Genomic DNA, 17,500 nt, shown 5'->3' on the forward strand with positions numbered 1-17,500 from the left:
ATTGCTTTATAGAAATTAAAATCAATCATTATTCTTGCCTTCACCATCCTTTTGAACAATAATACTGCTTCAATGTCCACAGAGTCATCAACTTTTCTTTTTCTACTAACGTAGATGGCCATCTTTGCTTGTCCCAAAATAAAATTCACAATTTGAGATTTATCTTTTGTTTTCAAACTATACTTAAACCCCAAAATGAACACTTGCTTGGAAAAAACCACTCCAGCCAAAATAAATAACCTTTCCAACAACATGAACAGAGGCTCCAGACGTTTACATTCCTCAAAACAGTGGAACACAGTCTCTCTGCAAGGACAAAAAGGACATTTATCAGTAACATCCTGATTCATGATAGAAATAAAAGCATTGACAGCCACTATCCCATGTAAAACTCTCCACTGTAGGTCAGCTACTTTCTTAGTCAATGGTGGCTTGTAAATACTCCTCCATTCAGGATTGATATCTTCCCCCAAGAGCATATGACCCCTCCAAGGTGTATCAACCCGATTGTTCAATTTTTCCTTATTTAAACATTTAACCATCATTTCATAGATTTTTTTACCTTTTGCCTCAGTCAAATCTAACAGGTTAGACATTTTATCACCTATGAACACTCCATCACAGTTACCAAAATCTGGACGTAAGCCAAACCATGGAAAAAAATCATCTTTGTGAGGCCTAACCAAACCCTTATTATGTTCTTCTAGCATTAGGCATTCATGTCCAGTCAGACAGTGTTTCCAGTGTTCCAGTAACTTATTGATAATCCTCACAGATCTTACTCCCAGCGCAGATGCTAGAGCAGCTGCATTATTTAACTTAGGTCCAGCAATATTTACCACAGCTTCCAAGTTTAAGATCCTGGCCCTGCAAAACACTTCTGTAATTGCTGAACCTGCCCAGCAGGGGGTGCCTAACCGCTCTCCATACACCACAGGTTCCTGTAACAGCCAAAATAAAGAGTTATTTTCCTCTAGCCTTTCCTTTATCAATAATCTCCATATGGTGAAAATTCCACGATAGAAAATGGGTAAATTCTTAAATGTCATATTTTTGAAATCCATTAGAAACATTGCGTCATTCAAGCCCCAACCATTAAAACGCTGAAGAATAACATGTGCAAGTGGTCTCCAAACTAAGTCTTGGGGCCCATACAACAGTCTCTGAACAAACTGTAGACGGAAAGCAGCACCCCTGCTAGGCAGATGTATAAGACCTTGTCCCCCCTCTTCCTTCGGAAGGAAAAGAACAGCCTGTGGGATCCAGTGCAGTTTATCCCAAAAGAAATCAACTAATAACGCTTGAATTTTAGAAAGCAGTTTTGGAGGGGGGTCCACACAAATCAATCTGTGCCACAAGGAAGAAGACACCAGATTATTGATTATAAGTATCCTACCTCTGTAAGACATGCTTGGCAGGAGCCATTTCCACTTTTTAAGCCTACCTTCTACTTTTTCCATGACATTCTCCCAATTCTTTTTTAAAAAGTCTTCCTCACCCAAAAAAACACCCAAATATTTTATTCCACCTTTTTTCCATGTTAACCTTTCTGGCAGTTTTAATTCATTTATCAGTTTATTCCCCACCATTACGGCTTCACTTTTCTGCCAGTTAACTTTAGCTGAGGAGACTTTGTTAAAAAGATCTATGTTCTTCTCTAAACAGTCGATGTCACTTTGTTTGTTTACAATGACAACAACATCATCTGCGTATGCAGATAATTTAACTGCTGAAATACAACCAGGGAAAATAACACCTGAAAGTTCTTTCCTAAGTTTGTGAAGCATCGGTTCTATGGCTAGAGAGTACAACATCCCGGAAAGGGAGCAACCTTGCCTCACTCCCCGCATCACCTCGAAAGGAGCAGCTAAGCCACCATTAATTTTTAGTATACTCGCAATGTTCCTATACAACACCTTGATCTTGGCAATAAAGCCAGGGCTGAAACCAAAAGCACCTAAGGTTTGCCAAAGGTACTGCAATTCACAGCGATCGAAAGCTTTGGCTTGGTCAATAAAAATAAGACCAGTGTCTAAACCAAATGAGCCAGAGATGTCCAAAACATGCCTAATTAATGTGACATTGTCACTTATTAACCTGTTGGGCACACAGTAAGTCTGATCAACATGAATGACCTCACTCATCACCTCTCTGAGTCTGGAGGCTAGAGCCTTAGAAAGGATTTTATAGTCCCCACACAACAGAGAAACAGGTCTCCAATTCTTCAGTTCTTGTAGATCACCCTTTTTAGGCAGCAGGGTGATAACTGCTCTCCGACAGCTCAGCGGCAATTGTCCTTTGCTCAAACTGTCCCGAAACACCTCCAACAAATCTTCACCAATCACTGGCCAGAAAGACTTATAAAAGTCAACAGGCAGCCCATCAATACCTGGCGCTTTGCCATTTCCCAGGCTCATAAGGGCAGTGTGCAGTTCATTCAAAAGTCAGTGCTCTGTCCAACACAGCATTATCACGAGCTTTCACCTGAGGCAGTCCATCATAGAAAGATTCGGCCAGCTCTTCATTCTCCACATACTCCTCTTTGAACAGTTCTTTGTAGAAGGAGGTGGCGTATCTCCGAATCTCAGGGGTTCCTGTGATCATAGAACCATTCTCAGACCGTAAGGAATGAATGATCTTTCTCTGTCCATTTTTCCGCTCCAACCCAAAGAAAAACTGTGAGGGGGCATCCATGTGAGATGCATTCATGAACCTGGAACGGATCAGAGCTCCCTGTGCTGTAAAGCCCAACAGGTTGGCTAAAGCCACCTTTTTAGATTTTAGAGCATCAACATGCTCCTGATTTCCTGTAGAATCCACAATATTCTGTAATTCTACCACTTCCATCTCTAGGTCACAAAGAGACCTGGTGATCTGCCTAGTAACATTGCGAGTATACTGCTGACAAAATTGTTTGATATGCACCTTGCCAATGTCCCACCATTGCTGCAAAGAAGAGTAATTTGACTTGTTCCCCTTATGTGAGACCCATAAGTGCTCAAGAGCTTCTTTAAAAGATTTGTCATTCAAAAGACCTGTATTAAAGTGCCAATATGCACTGTGTACCTTAACATTCTGAATATAACATGAACAATGAACAAGACAATGATCAGAGAAACCAACTGGAATAATACTACAGTCTTTAAAAATCCCAAAATGTTATTCAAGACAATAAAAACGATCAAGCCTAGCCAAAGACAAAACATTGTCTTTTGCATGACTCCATGTGTACTGTCTAGCATTTCTATGAAAACCTCTCCATACATCTTTCAAATCATGAGTCTCCATTAGACGCTTAAGTCTAACAGATGAGGCAGGGTGAGGCTCCAAATGATTTCTATCAATTGCTTTTTCAGTGCAATTAAAATCTCCAGCCAAAAACAAATAATCATCAGTGCAATTTTGAATAACATTTCCCAAAAGATCCAAAAATTTCATTCTTTCAATGGCCGAAACTGGAGAATAAACATTTATAAAAATCATTGTTATATCTTCATATTTAACTCTCACTTTTAACATATAGCCACACATTATCTCCTCGACATCAAAAGAGTAGGGACTAAAACCCTTTGAAAAAAGCATTCCAACACCACCACTATTGGATACATTATGGCTGAGAATAATCTCCCCAGCCCACTCTTTTTTCCAGTCATTTTCATTCTCCAAATTACTATGTGTTTCTTGCAAAAAGATTACATCTAACTTCTTTAATTCTATCAGCTTAAAAAGAGATGCTCTTTTAACATCACTTCTTGCACCATTCAAGTTTAAAGAACCAATTTTAAAGTTCCCCATCAAAGATAGAAAAAGTGACAGTACAAAACACACACATAAAGTGTGGAAAAACAACCCTGCCTTATTCATCATCATCATAATTTTTTGAGAATACCTCTAGCTGTTGTCAACAATCTCTTGAGCCTATATACTTCTGTGTCAATAAAAGCATCCTGCCTAATAAGCAATTTCACAGATTTGACAAAGCCTCTTAAATCAGAGAAAAAATCTTCAATTTTTAGTCCCCTAAGGCCTTTAGTGTCTGACAGAAATTTCTTGATTTTTTCAGCAGAATAGAACTCCATGTCAGCTTCTTGTGAAGCTGTCCACTCACATTCCTCATCAGGCTCATCTTCATCTGACACTGACAATATTTCAGGAGATTTCTTTACCTTGCCTCCACTCTGTACGTTTTCAGCCGATTTTCTTTTATTGGAATTATTTGATAAACATAAATCCTCAAATATATCTTTTTTTCCAGAACATGTAGATGTTGGGCCAAAAACCATACTTTGAACAATTTCTGTCACAGCAGCCTGCTTTCCTTCCTCTCTCACCTGGCTGTCCTGTCCTGGTGTATTTAATAAGCCTGTCTTCTCAGACACAACTTCACTTGTCAGTACCTCTTTAACCACAATGTCAGCGTGACCCTGCCTGTTACTTTCCTTATTCAGGTTCTTCTTTTTCTGTTTGTTTTTTAAAGGTTTCTCACTGGTCTGTGCTTTTGCGTTAACTTCTTTATCACCATTCACAGCTTGAACACTTTGCACATCCTCCTCAAGCATTGCTGTCTCGGCTTCATTTTCTGTATCAGTATCTATAGGCTGCGCACTGAGCGAGTTTGACTGTGACTGCGAGTCAAGTTCAAGCTCAGGCTGCGGTGCGCTCTGTGGCGTCTGTGCGTCTTTTGTTCTAGACACACCAGCCTCTCCACTGCTCTCAGCAGCCGTTGTTGTCTCAGAACGGCCACGGTCAGGACAACTACGAATTAAATGTCCCTCAGATCCACAGCCAAAACACTTCATATTATCAGAAGTCGCAAACACTGTGTAATTAAAGCCGCCGACTTTAAAACTGAACGTCAAGTTCAAATCCATGTTTTCATTCAAGATCATGTAGACCTGCCTTCTGTGACACACAACATGTTTTAACTGCGGCGATTTGCACCCCAGTAAAACCATTTTTACAGGAGACACCAGCTTTCCATAACGTGACAATTCTCTGGCCAAATCCTCATTTTTAATAAAAGGAGGAGCGTTGGAAATGACAACCTTTTTCGCTAGACTAACAAGCGGAAGAACGGGAGTGAACGTATCGCGAACAACAATCCCATTCTCAACCACTGTTTCCACTTTAGTGACATCGTCTAAGAAAATGACAATAGCACCATTCATGCGAGAAGCGGATTTCACACTTTGAAACCCTACCACTTCTCCAACAGAAAAACTAACCTCCTCCACCGACACGCCAGCATTTGCCACAACTTTAATGGCATGTCGGCGTGTCAGTTTCTCATAGCTTTCATGGCTACTAACCACGGGCATAATGCCCCGGTTGTGAGCCCCGCTACCCTTAAACAACCGTAACAAAAACCCAACTAGTAATCAAAATAAATAAAAAAAGATAAACGCATAGACAAAGCAACAAAAAGATAGAAGAACTCACTTAAATCACCACTCACTCCCCACGCTCACAGACGCTCACACATCCGCTCAGAGAGAGAGAGAGAGAGAGAGAGAGAGAGAGAGAGAGAGAGAGAGAGAGAGAGAGAGAGAGAGAGAGAGAGAGAGAGAGAGAGAGAGAGAGAGAGAGAGAGAGAGAGAGAGAGAGAGAGAGCAGGATAAATATTCAAAGTAATCCTGTCTTCTATCCATCCACCTTTATGCTCCAGAGACGCAGAGGAAAAGGTTGGCTAATTGGACAGGGGGGTGCATGGTCCACTGATCCTGCTGCCCGCTTTGGTGCTTGCCTCTGGCTGGATATAATGGGGCTGTGTGTGTGTGAGTATCTGCTCTGTTCACATTCGACATGTCGATGTGTGTGTGTGTGTGTGTGTGTGTGTGTGTGTGTGTGTGTGTGTGTGTGTGTGTGTGTGTGGGATACAAAGTAAAATCCTCATTGTTAATTTAACCACATTATCCCTGGTGTCCGTATCTTGGGCAGGCGAAAGATTCTTTTTTTTTTTTTTTTCTCTCTTTCCAAGAATAGCAAAAATAGTTCTACAAGCTCACAACGTGTCACATTGCAGATCAGCTATTTTCACTATTCTTCGTACGACAAGGTATCTAGTCGAGTGGTCAACTCTGAGAATGTACAAATAGAGAAATGAACCATGAATCGCAACACATACTCTTTCCGACATCCAAACATTAGCTTGGATATTAAGGGAGCAGATATAACTACACATTGACGTTATTCCAAGCTTCTGATGGGTGATATGAGAACTTTTCCTCAGAACTTGTGCACCTCCAGATGTCCTGACTCTTCGAGCTATAGTTCGGAAAACCTTTCCGAACCGGAAGATTTTCCGACGTCGGGGGGAGTATGTATTGGCCTATAGCAGTGGTTCCCAAACATTTTAGCTCCAAAGCCGAAAGAGAAATTATACGTTTGCCCAGGACCTAAAATAGTGAAAATAGCCAATCTACACGCTCACGACGCGTCGCTTCGTGCCGCGTTGCGTTGCGAGCTTGTAGATCGGCCATCAGCTTGTAGATATGGAATTGCTTGTATTTGTTTGTTTTAGTATGTATATATATACAATGTATATTAACACATTCCCTGCCATTTAACAATATCTTCGTACTCTCATATGCCCCTGTCTCCATAGACTTCCATGTAATTCATAGTGTACGGATCATGCACACCCATGCCTAGATAATGCACCACGTGTGTCCACATTGCTCACAGCTTTCAAACAAAAAAATCCGAATGGAAATCCGTTCAGGCATTCATGAGATAGCAGCCATTATGTTTTCCTAAAATGTAAACAAAGATGGCTGCCATGTTTGAAAGATGGGGGTTAAACATGCAATTTCGCGATTGCTATCATGACTACTAAATTTTTTGGGGTCAAAAATCTTTTTTTGAAAAGATTTTTTTTTTCAAAAACCTTTTTTTTTCTCGGGATTATCGGGCCTGGCAGGGAAAGACATTGAAATAATCTCGGGATTATCGGGCCTGGCACACAATGAGTTAAATGTATATATATAATTTTTTCCATTATATCTCTGCTTTAATAATACCAATTTGTATTGTGTTCGGGCATTTGAGGCATGAGCTACACAGCCAAACATGTGGGTAGCGCTGTCCAAAATTTTGCCAAAATGGCTTGCAATACTGTTCTGCTGGCATTTACTCTCTTTGGGCTTCCCTGACACCGAGCTTAACATTAACAACGTGTAAAAATGGCCAATATGTGTTGTTTTTTCTTTTCCTTATTACTGTGGGTGAGTGCAATCATTCAATGAACCAAGCAACAAAGGTGAACACCAAAAGAACAGTGTTGCAGGCCTGCCAGGCCATTTTGGATTTTTACTTGAGTCGTGAGTGTGACCCATAAAAACTGGTCTGTGACCCACAAATGCATGGGTCCTCACTCCTGACCCACTGTTTGGGAACAGTGGTGTATATATAGGACTTGACTGTGTGGTCAGAGTGCTGTCCTACCTGTGTCTCTGGTATCACGGGTTTGACCCGAGGGTCGGAACTGAAGAACTGTGACAGCGATGACGTGACCACCGTGGGCGCGGGCCTGGCGTAGCCACTCAGGTCACAGGGCTTAGCCCCTCCCCCTTCCTCCGAGCGCATCACCACCGTGTCCATGACCACGAACTGCTTCCACGGCAGCCACAGCGCCCTCTCCTGGGGAGAGAAGGGAGCGCGCTCGAACCGCAGCGTCACGCTGGAGCCGCCGTTGGCGACCAGGTCAAACCTGAGAGAGAGAGAGAGAGAGAGAGAGAGAGAGAGAGAGAGAGAGAGAGAGAGAGAGAGAGAGAGAGAGAGAGAGAGAGAGGGAATGAGAGAGACACAGTAAGAAATGACAGCAAGAGAGAGAAAAGATGTGGTAAGATGTCAGTGGTTCTCAAACTTTTATATTTCAAGGGCTCCCCTTAACTCTGACAGTGTACAAATGGAACCAAATGGACCGGTTGGGGTCCATTTGGTTCCATTTGTATACTGTCAGAGTTACAGACTTGTATGGGTCAATTTAGACCCCCATAACCCACATAGTCCCTGGAATCAACTTTGAGAACCGCTGTGGTAAGATGTTAGTGGAATCCTTGTAAATCAAAACCGTTCCTTTTTTATTATTATTTAAAAAAAAAAACGATTTAAAACAGTGAAAATACATGTGACACTCTTGTATGATAAAGTAGGGCATTAGTTTACTAAAAAAATTAAAATAAAAAAAAACATAAAAAGTTGAAATGTGGAGATAAGAGGTTTCTGCGTGACAGCAACGAGTGCAGATCTATGTACAGTGCAAACAAAGCAGATATCTTTAAATATATTTGAAAAATTGCTGCTATATTCTTTTGCTTTTAATTTTTTTTACACACATATACATTTATTTTCATTAGCAAAACCAAAATTGTAGTTAGGTTTATTCAAAGTTAGTTTCAGGTGTTGACTGCAACATTCACAGCACTGTCGACCCATTTCTTTATTCTAGTAGGGCAATACATTTCCGTTTTGTTGTTGTTTTTTATTTCACACTTGCTTTGGCAAAGTTGGTAAGCGTATGTTTCCCATGCCAATAAAGCCCCTTTGTGTTGACTTGATAAGAGAGACGGCGACAGTGAGAGAGAGGTAGACAGTAGGGTGGATTCTTCTCTCATCTCTCCACACATTTCATCTTCTCTTCTATCATGTCCATCTGTTTTTAATGTTTACTGTTAGGCTGACCATATTCTAAATCCCCCCAAAAGAAGACACTCAACCCAGCCTCTCACAGATACTCAAAAGATACTAAAAGATACTAAAACCTGACTCAAAGGTGCTTTATAAATCTAACGTTGGCCTATTTATTTTAAGTGTGCCTCTTCTGTATGAACCGAAAACTGAACAAAACATCTCTCAAATAACAAGCCGTAGGTTAAAATGTATCTCTAGAATGTAATAATAATTATGAATAATAGAATAGTAGCCTGAAAAACATGACGATTTAACAAAAGGGAAACAAGAGAAAGGGCATTTTTATTCAATGTGAGAGCTCAGTGCATTCAGCACAGCGCATCTTTTGATCTGCCAGAGGCACTCAGTTATTATGTCACGCACAATAATGGTTTTACACCCACACGCTGCATATCAACAGTTCCATTGAATTTGAAAGATTGACACTTATCTGAATTTGAAAAATAAATGTGTTTTCTCTCTCTCTCTGTGCGCGTGCGTGTGTGTGTGTGTGTGTGTGTGTGCCTGTGTGTGTGCGTGTGTGTGTGTGTGCTGTGTGTGTGCAAGAGCAAATGTGGTGGTCTCTCTCTATTTCTCGTTCCCTCTCCATCTGCGTATAGGGATGGGACCATAAGCGATATTACCGTTTATCGTGATAAAAAAACACACTGATAATCCTATCGTGGAGATTTAATTTATCGTGATTATTGTCCTCCGTCATGCACTGGGATCAATTCACCTTTTATGTCTATAATTGGTAAAAAAGGTACTTCTAATATATGTACTTGATAGTCTTTTTTTCCACCCTCTATCAAATATCTTTGCCCAAAAAATAGCCGATCTACAAGCTCACAACGCGTCGCAGGCAAATGTTCCACCCCAGGATAATGGATTTTGATTATCGCGATAATATCGTAAATCGGGATTTCTTTGGTCACAATAATCGTGATATGACATTTTCATATCCTCCCATCCCTCTGTGTGTGTGTGTGCGCTGTATACTTACATGCCATCTGGCCTACTGATGGTGTATCCGTAAATTGACGCAACAGTAATGGTGACGTTGACACCAACTAAAGGTGTTCCATCCATGGTCATGACTTGGCCTCGAATAAGCGACGCAGAGCTGAGGGGGAGAGAAACACAAAGAGATGGAGGAGAAAGCAAAGAGATAGTGAGACACGGGCTATTAAATACACCGTAGCTGTCGGGTGGAAACCTTGAACGTCCAAAACCCTTTACTTGGTTGAGTCGGTTTCCTTTTTCCGTCTACTTAAAGGTGGCTGCAATTTCTTTTTGCATGGTATTATATTCGTGTGTACTTAAATGTTTAGATGAATTGAATACAAAGGACCCCAATGCCAAGCCATAGTGCTTTCTTGGATTTAAAATCCTCTTAGCAGACCTTGTATTGAACTGTGCTTGTTTTTGCAAACTGTTCATAAAGTATTCAATCAATCAATCAATCAATCAACAAGTTAGCAATGTAGCGTGAAGATGGATGTTTCAGATATGCCTATCTTTTTTCACCCACATTCCACAGTGTCGAGAGACTGGAAACAGGGGTAGTGACCGAGGAATGACATTTAGCAATGGTATGCTTGGCCCAGGAATCGAACCCAAGACTTGCAGTCAGTCAGCCATCAGTGTCTATGTGGTACACGCCTAAACCACTCGGCCATCGGTGTCCCCAGAACTAGATACAGTATACTGTATAGTATACAGTCTGGATGCATACTGTAATAGAGAAGTCATGCACAAACCCTGTCCACACCAACATGTTGTTTTATGTCACCTCGGTTCCTGAGAAACGTAACTTAAATCTTGACTATAGTTGCGATTCCATAAAGCCTTTTATGCGCATTAAGGCTTTTGCGCATAGGCCTACATCTTTTAATGGAAACACTTCAAAATTCAAATACATTTTCATTATTCGCAAAGACATTTATGCGCTTGGAGGAGGTGAATTTTGAGGCTTTAAAAAAAACGTGAAGTAGCCTACAGTATGTGGAGTGGAGCTTATTCTTTCAAATAAGCTTTATGGAAACGCAACTTATGATTGCCTTGACCTTTTCAACCCATAACTTAATCATCTCTTCAGGGCAGCCTACTGACAATTATTCTCATCACGTTCGAAGAAAATCTCACCATCTGTTCTCATGTTATTTAGCAAAGAGACAGACAGCGCTCTGCCGGCTGCAGGTTAAAAACTGTATCGAAAGACCGCGTGCATCCGTCCTAGTTCCCTCAGTGGCTTACCTGATGTTAAAAGGGTTGCTGCCCGGTATGACATGCGTGGCATCCTTCCCGACCAATAGCTTGATGCGGTCATAGAACGCCCGTGGCTTCTGGCCCTGTGACTGGCTCTGCTGGATGATTGACAGGGGGTCGGGGGCCCCTCGGCACAGGGAGTTGGTCAGGCAGGGGGCCTCGGAGCAGCAGTCAGGGTCCAAGCAGTCAGTCAGTCCATCTGAGAGGACGGACAGACGGACAGACGGACAGACAGACAGACAGACAGACAGACAGACAGACAGACAATCAGAAATACATAAAGATAGCCAGAGATACACCTAGACCTCTTTCTACCATTATATGTTGTTCGGCAGCCCTATATGTTGTTAATTTATTTCTATTTTATTTATTTTGTTTTGTGTTTGATATATGTGTGTTAACTGTTTGTTTAATGTCCTTTAACTTTATACTATAAAAAAAATTAAGTGAAAAAAAAAAAAAAGATAGCCAGAGATAAATATAATAATAATAGTTGGACGGGCAAGACAGAAAGAACTACAGGTAGGGGCCTTTTCCACCGAAACAACCTTGGTTCAAGAACCAGTGCCGTTAAACGTTCTTGGAACCTCGGTTCGTTCTTGCGAACCGGCTTGCGTTTCCACCAGATTGAACCAGACTGAACCAGAGGAACCAAGGATTTCGTGGTTCCCGTTCCGAACCAACTTTTACGGTTCGGAAACCAACTCGGTTCTCGGTGGAAATTAAGCACACATTTCATCCCATAGACGTGACGTGAGAAAGAACCAGAACCGGTTCTTTGCCGGTGGGAAAGGCCCCACAGAGAGACACAGGCAGAGAGAAGCACTATAGGGCAGATACAGAATAGACAGACCAGCACACAAAAGACAGATTTATTATCTCCGTTTTTAAATTCATTTTGAATTTGAATTCAGCAAATCACCACAGTTTTATGACTTGAGGCCGATTCTACGAATGCCTTCTAAATCAGTAGTTCAAAAATAGCAGATGTACAAGCTCTCAGCGCGGTAGGGGTGGGCGATATGGTGATAATTATCGTTTAGACGTACAATGTCTCCACGATATGCCTTTTTAGACGTATCGCATATATCGTGATACAATTGAGGGAGCCTTGTAAAAAATTCTGTTAACTCATTGAGTGCCTATCCCGAACTAGTTCGGCTTTATTATCGCATCCCAGAGTGCCAATCCCGAACTAGTTCGGCTTTTTAATAAAAAAAAATAAAAAAATAAAAATAAAAAAATTGAAAAACATTTTTTTTTTCAAAACATTTTTTTTTGTCCTCTGTTTACAGAGGACGATATTTCCCGATATTTGCTGATATTTACTCATTTTCTCTGTTTTTTCTCCCATGCATGAGGTGTGCAAGGTTTAATCATGGCTAAGTTGACGAAAATCTAAATCTAAAATGCTTGGTAGCCAATAGCTAACTTCAAGCTAACTTCATCCTCTTCCTGTACATGCACAAAGGAAAGTGTTCTGGCAAGTCATGGCTCCAGGGCTTGGGCATGCATTACCAGCATATCTCTATTATTCTCTGGCCACTGGGCGCCCTCTAGTGGTGATAGGCTGGCATTAAATGAGTTAATACAAAGGTTCATAGCAGAATTAAATTTAGACCTCCCAAAAAGAACCCAAGAGAGTCTAGTTTTTGTCAAGTAACTTGAAAAATAACCATAAAAACCAATGTGAAAAATAATCTTGATAAAATCGCGTATCGTGATACAGCTTCGGAAAATATCGTGATATTGTATTTTTCCACATCGCACACCCCTACAGCGCGGTACATCTGCAATTGTTCAGTAGCCAACGCTAAAAACAAAAATGACACAGATGCTTTTCCTGCTTTTAATGGCATAAACAGTGCTGTATTTCTAAAATCCTGTTATTGCATGCACACTAATCATGTCTCCCTCCTCCTCCTCCTCCTCCTCCTCCTCCTCCTCACCTCCCTCGTTGTCCTTGCCATCCGAACAGGCTATCTCCATGGCGACCGAACAGTCCGCCCCCCGCCAACCCGAGTGACACTCGCAGTGCCACGCCCCCCGCCCCGTGGTGCACTGGCCATTACCGTTGCACAGGGCCGGGCAGCCGTCTGAAACAAAGAAACAACCACACGGGACACAAAAAGCATACTGAGAGCCAGGGGCGTCACAAGGGGTAGGAAAGTGGGAATGAGTTACTGGGGCCCAAGGTGGAGGGGCCCTAATAACTTTATCTATTGAAAAATAGCAGATATACAAGCTCACAGCGCGGCACCGAGTGCCGCGCTGCGAGCTTGTAGATCTGCTATTTTTGAAAAGTTGTGAAAATGTGTGAAAATCTTTGAATATATGTATTTTTTAAGCGAACATTTCTAACTCAAATTTTGCTTCTGGGGGGTCCCTGGAACTTAATATTTTGAGATCGCGGTCCGTGGCCAAATACATATCATCTTGGGGGTCCTTGACATAGGTTTCTTGCACACATTTTCACGATTTTTCAAAAATAGCAGATATACAAGCTCGCAGCGCGGCACTCGGTGCCGCGCTGTGAGCTTGTGTATCTGCTATTTTTCAATAGTTAACGTTCATGGGGGGCCCACTGTGAATCCTTGTACCCAGGGCCCAGAATTTGGTGTGGCGCCCCTGTTGAGAGCACGACACGAGTCAACCGAGGGACGTGATTTAATCTAGAAAAAATAAATAAATAAAGGGCCCCCAGACTTCAAAAAGATATAAGCCCCTCTGGGGAACGATAAGCCTGGGAATGAGTGGTGAAACTGTGTGAAGAGCGTGATAGTTGGGTCATGGGAGAAAATCTAGGCGGAGGAAAAAATAAAAAATAAAATAAAATGTCACTGCCTGGTATCCAGCCTTGAAACTCCGGCTGAAGTTTGGTCTAAATGAAATCAATACTCTGAAGGACTTCCTGACTGAGTCAAGGTGACTGCAGCAAAAGAAGAAAAGAAAATAAGGGACGCCCAGAAAAAGATAGAATCTCACTGTGAACAGTTTCTGTATATTACTCGATTTTCAGGCCGCCGCACAGCCTTCAAATCCAGTCCTATATTGAATTACACTGTTATGGCCATTTGGGGTGTTAAAGAATGCTGTAGTGCCCCATATTACAAACCTTTTTGGTGTGACTATTCTAATGGCAGACCCCTGAACAGCGTTTGTGCCATGTTTGGTATGGATTGGAGCAACGGTGCGGCTGTGGCATCCAGCCACATGTCCTGGTGTGGGACACGTCCAGGGACATGCTGGGCCCCTGATTCAGCCCGGGAAAAAGAGTTGGAGAGGCCCTCATTGCACGCTATAGAGAGAGATCTCTCTCTATAGCGCTGCTGCTACTCAAAAATTTGCCATTTCAGATCATGACAAGTGACAAGCCAGTGGGCCAATTACTGTACATGAGTTATATTTCGTCGTTGCCGGGTGGAAACCTTGTATGTCCAAAACTGTTTGTTTTGTATTTATCATTTTAAAAATGATTTAAACTAGTGAAAACAGCCGATCTGCTGTTTTCACTACTTTTGTGCAACGGCCTTGTATGATGAAGCAGGGCTTTGCTTTGCAAAAAAATGTATACATTTGAAACTTGGAGATACAAGGTTTCTGCCCGACAGTGACAATCTACTTTGTTGGCCGCCCAGTCCCCAAAATGGAACGAAGGCCGACATTTTATTTTTAATTTTTTCCTAATGGCCGGGCAGGACCGGCCGGGAATGAACCTGCCGTTCGGGAATTGTCCCGCTTTTCCCAATGGCCAGCACGTCCTTGGACACGTCCCTTTAGTTTCCAAATAAGGGACGATTCCTTATTTCAAGTGACAGTGGGCAGCCCTATTCACCAGTAAGTGGCAGTGCGTAATTATTAAGTAGGCTATTAAGGATACTCAACTGGGCCAAAGTAAGAAATAACAGCACTCCATACCAGTGAGTCTGTAACAACTTTATGCAGCCTGGCACGTTATCATTAAGAACATTTAAGTACTGCTTTATCAACCAAAACTGCAAGGTCATGAGGCAGGTCTGGCTTATCTCTCTCTGTCTCTTACTTCCCAGTCCTGTTGATTAATAGTCCAATTTCTGCACTACCCATTTTTTGAATGCTTTAGCTATAGAAAAATAGCAGATATACAAGCTCACAGCGCGGCACTCGGTGCCGCGCTGCGAGCTTGTAGATCTGCTATTTTTGAAAAAGTTGTGAAAATGTGTGCAAATCTTTGAATATATGTATTTTTAAAGCGAACGTTTGTAACTAAAATTTTGCTTCTGGGGGGTCCCTGGAACTAAATATTTTGAGATGGGGGTCCGTGGCCAAATACATATAATTTTGGGGGTCCTTCACATGAAAAGGTTTGAGAACCACTGACATGGTAGTCTGACTAGTCTCTCAAGAACAGACTAACTGAGCTCTAGTTAAGTGAAAAGAACCTTTTCTTTGACGGTGGCTAGTCAGATTGCTGACACAGAAACATGGGTTTTTCAAAAAAACCTTAGAAGAATTCAAAAGACACTTATAGAATCGGGTCAAAATTCTAATTTTCACAAATTTTCAAAAATAGCAGATCTACAAGCTTGCAGCGCGGCACTCGGTGCCGCGCTGTGAGCTTGTATATCTGCTATTTTTCAATAGTTAAAGCATAAAATAATGATACACAATAATGTGTACCCGTTCTAAATGGGTTAAGCACTTAGCCTATGATAGATCTGGATTTTGTACTATTTTCATTCCTATGTGCGTGTGGAGTACACTTATATTTGGTAGCCAGTATGTCCCTGATGTGTCAATGTGGTTAAACGTGCTTGTGCCTGCCAGGTGTCTGTAATTTGTAAAAGGGCCTTTTGGTGAAAATAGCAGTCCTTCAAGCTTGGAGGTCGGCTATTTTCGGTACTTGATACCACAATAAACTAAGCATAATGAAGTGAATTCTGGAGATGTGGCGTAACGTCATGGATTTCTACACAGAGAGGGCAATTCTTTCAACATAAGATGCTGCATTCAAGTTCAGGAGAGAGATTGGACAAGGCAATTCTCTTGAATGCTGCCTTCGGGTATGGCACGGAAAGAGGGCATTTGCATTTCTTTCACCATAGTAAAGACTGCATTCATGGTCTGGAGAGGGCACTTTTTACGGACGGTTAAAGGGCAGGGGCTCAAGCCCCCCTTTGATGTCTATGTGTGCACGTGCCTGGTGTCAACATAAGATAGTAGGGTGACCTTGCCTGTTGTGCATGCTGGATGGAGTATGTCACAACAAGTCTGGTAGCCAAGGAGACGACAAGATGATCGCAGTGGCGTCAGTTAAGAAAAAGCTAAGGTATGGCAACATGACTGGTGTCTTGCACACACGCCTTCGCGCGCGTGCAAGACACCAGTCATGTTGCCATACCTTAGCAACGGGCAATCAGGCATGATACATTTATTTTAAGAAGTACATTTTATTTTTTTCCCCATTTCTACAGTTTCTTGGGCTGGATATGGCAGCCTGGAATGGTTGTTCAAGTGCAGCTAAACTTGGGATGTTAATAAACGTGCCACAATTAACAATAATGAATTGGACCTGTGCAGCTGACCTGCGGAACCTGGGAATATACCATTCTGTCAAGATGGGGAGAATAAAAGTCTGGAGAATATAATTATAATACCTTGTTAAAGTGACCATTTTGTTAAATTGTGCATTTGTAGTTATTATACTGTAATTTAACAATATAATAACTAGAACAGATAGACAAAGAGACAGTCATGGATTTATATTTAAAAGTCACTTTTATTTTCCCCCCTGGACCCAGGGTATGGCAGCTGCATACCCCTGCCATACCCAATTGACGCCCCTGGATGATCGACCCACAGATGACGTCCAGGGGGCAGAGGACGTTACCACGGTTTATAGCAAAATATGTATAAAACTCTGTTATAAAGACTGCTGTTAACTCGCTGTTAAAACTTCAGACTAATATCTGGAAGCTATCTCTAAACATTTACCACGCTTGCAAGATGTTATCTCAATGGAATAAACCAATCATTTTTTTTGTAATGAGAAGTTTCAGCTCTCTTTATTGGTTTAATTAATTTATATCTGACAGACAGACAGTGAGCTGTTTTTACCAGCCTAATTTAAAGTAAGGTCTGAGAACAGCCCTTAGATTCCAATGTTGTAAGCTAGACTACTGTATGTGCAATATTGTTTTAGGACAAAACGTATTCAAATCGCCAATTGACTGTAACACAGTGAAACTGTGTGTGTGCGTGTGTGCGTGCGTGTTTATACAGTATCTGCTGTGTCTGACAATTATGTCAACTATGTATACTGTATGTCAGTGGTTCCCAAACATTTTACCCCGTGACCCAAAAGAGAAATGAGACATTTTCCAGGGCCCAAACTAGTAAAAACAGCAGATCTACAAGCTCCCAGCACCTTATATTTATAGCATATCGTTGTTGTCGGGTGGAAACCTTGTATGTCCAAAACCGTTCGTCTTGTATTTATCATCTATAAAATGTACTAAACTAGTGAAAACAGCAGATCTACAAGCACACAACGCCTCGCATCGCGAGGCGTTGTGTGCTT

General features: G+C 41.7%; 1 protein-coding gene across 1 annotated transcript in view; it reads right to left on the minus strand.

Annotated features, from left to right (window-relative positions):
• LOC308304598 (teneurin-2-like) overlaps positions 1-17,500 on the minus strand; it is a gene marked incomplete at both ends in the record, with an annotated part of 147,239 nt that overhangs the window by 46,451 nt on the left and 83,288 nt on the right. Inside the window, 4 exons of the mRNA XM_080749225.1 lie at positions 7,444-7,708; positions 9,677-9,796; positions 10,930-11,140; positions 12,891-13,037. Of these exons, the coding sequence (XP_080605351.1) occupies positions 7,444-7,708; positions 9,677-9,796; positions 10,930-11,140; positions 12,891-13,037 (743 nt within the window). The remainder of the gene's footprint in view (positions 1-7,443; positions 7,709-9,676; positions 9,797-10,929; positions 11,141-12,890; positions 13,038-17,500) is intronic.

Source organism: Nannobrachium achirus (genome assembly GCF_963921795.1).
Source record: "Nannobrachium achirus genome assembly, chromosome: 19".
Lineage (NCBI taxonomy): Eukaryota > Metazoa > Chordata > Actinopteri > Myctophiformes > Myctophidae > Nannobrachium > Nannobrachium achirus.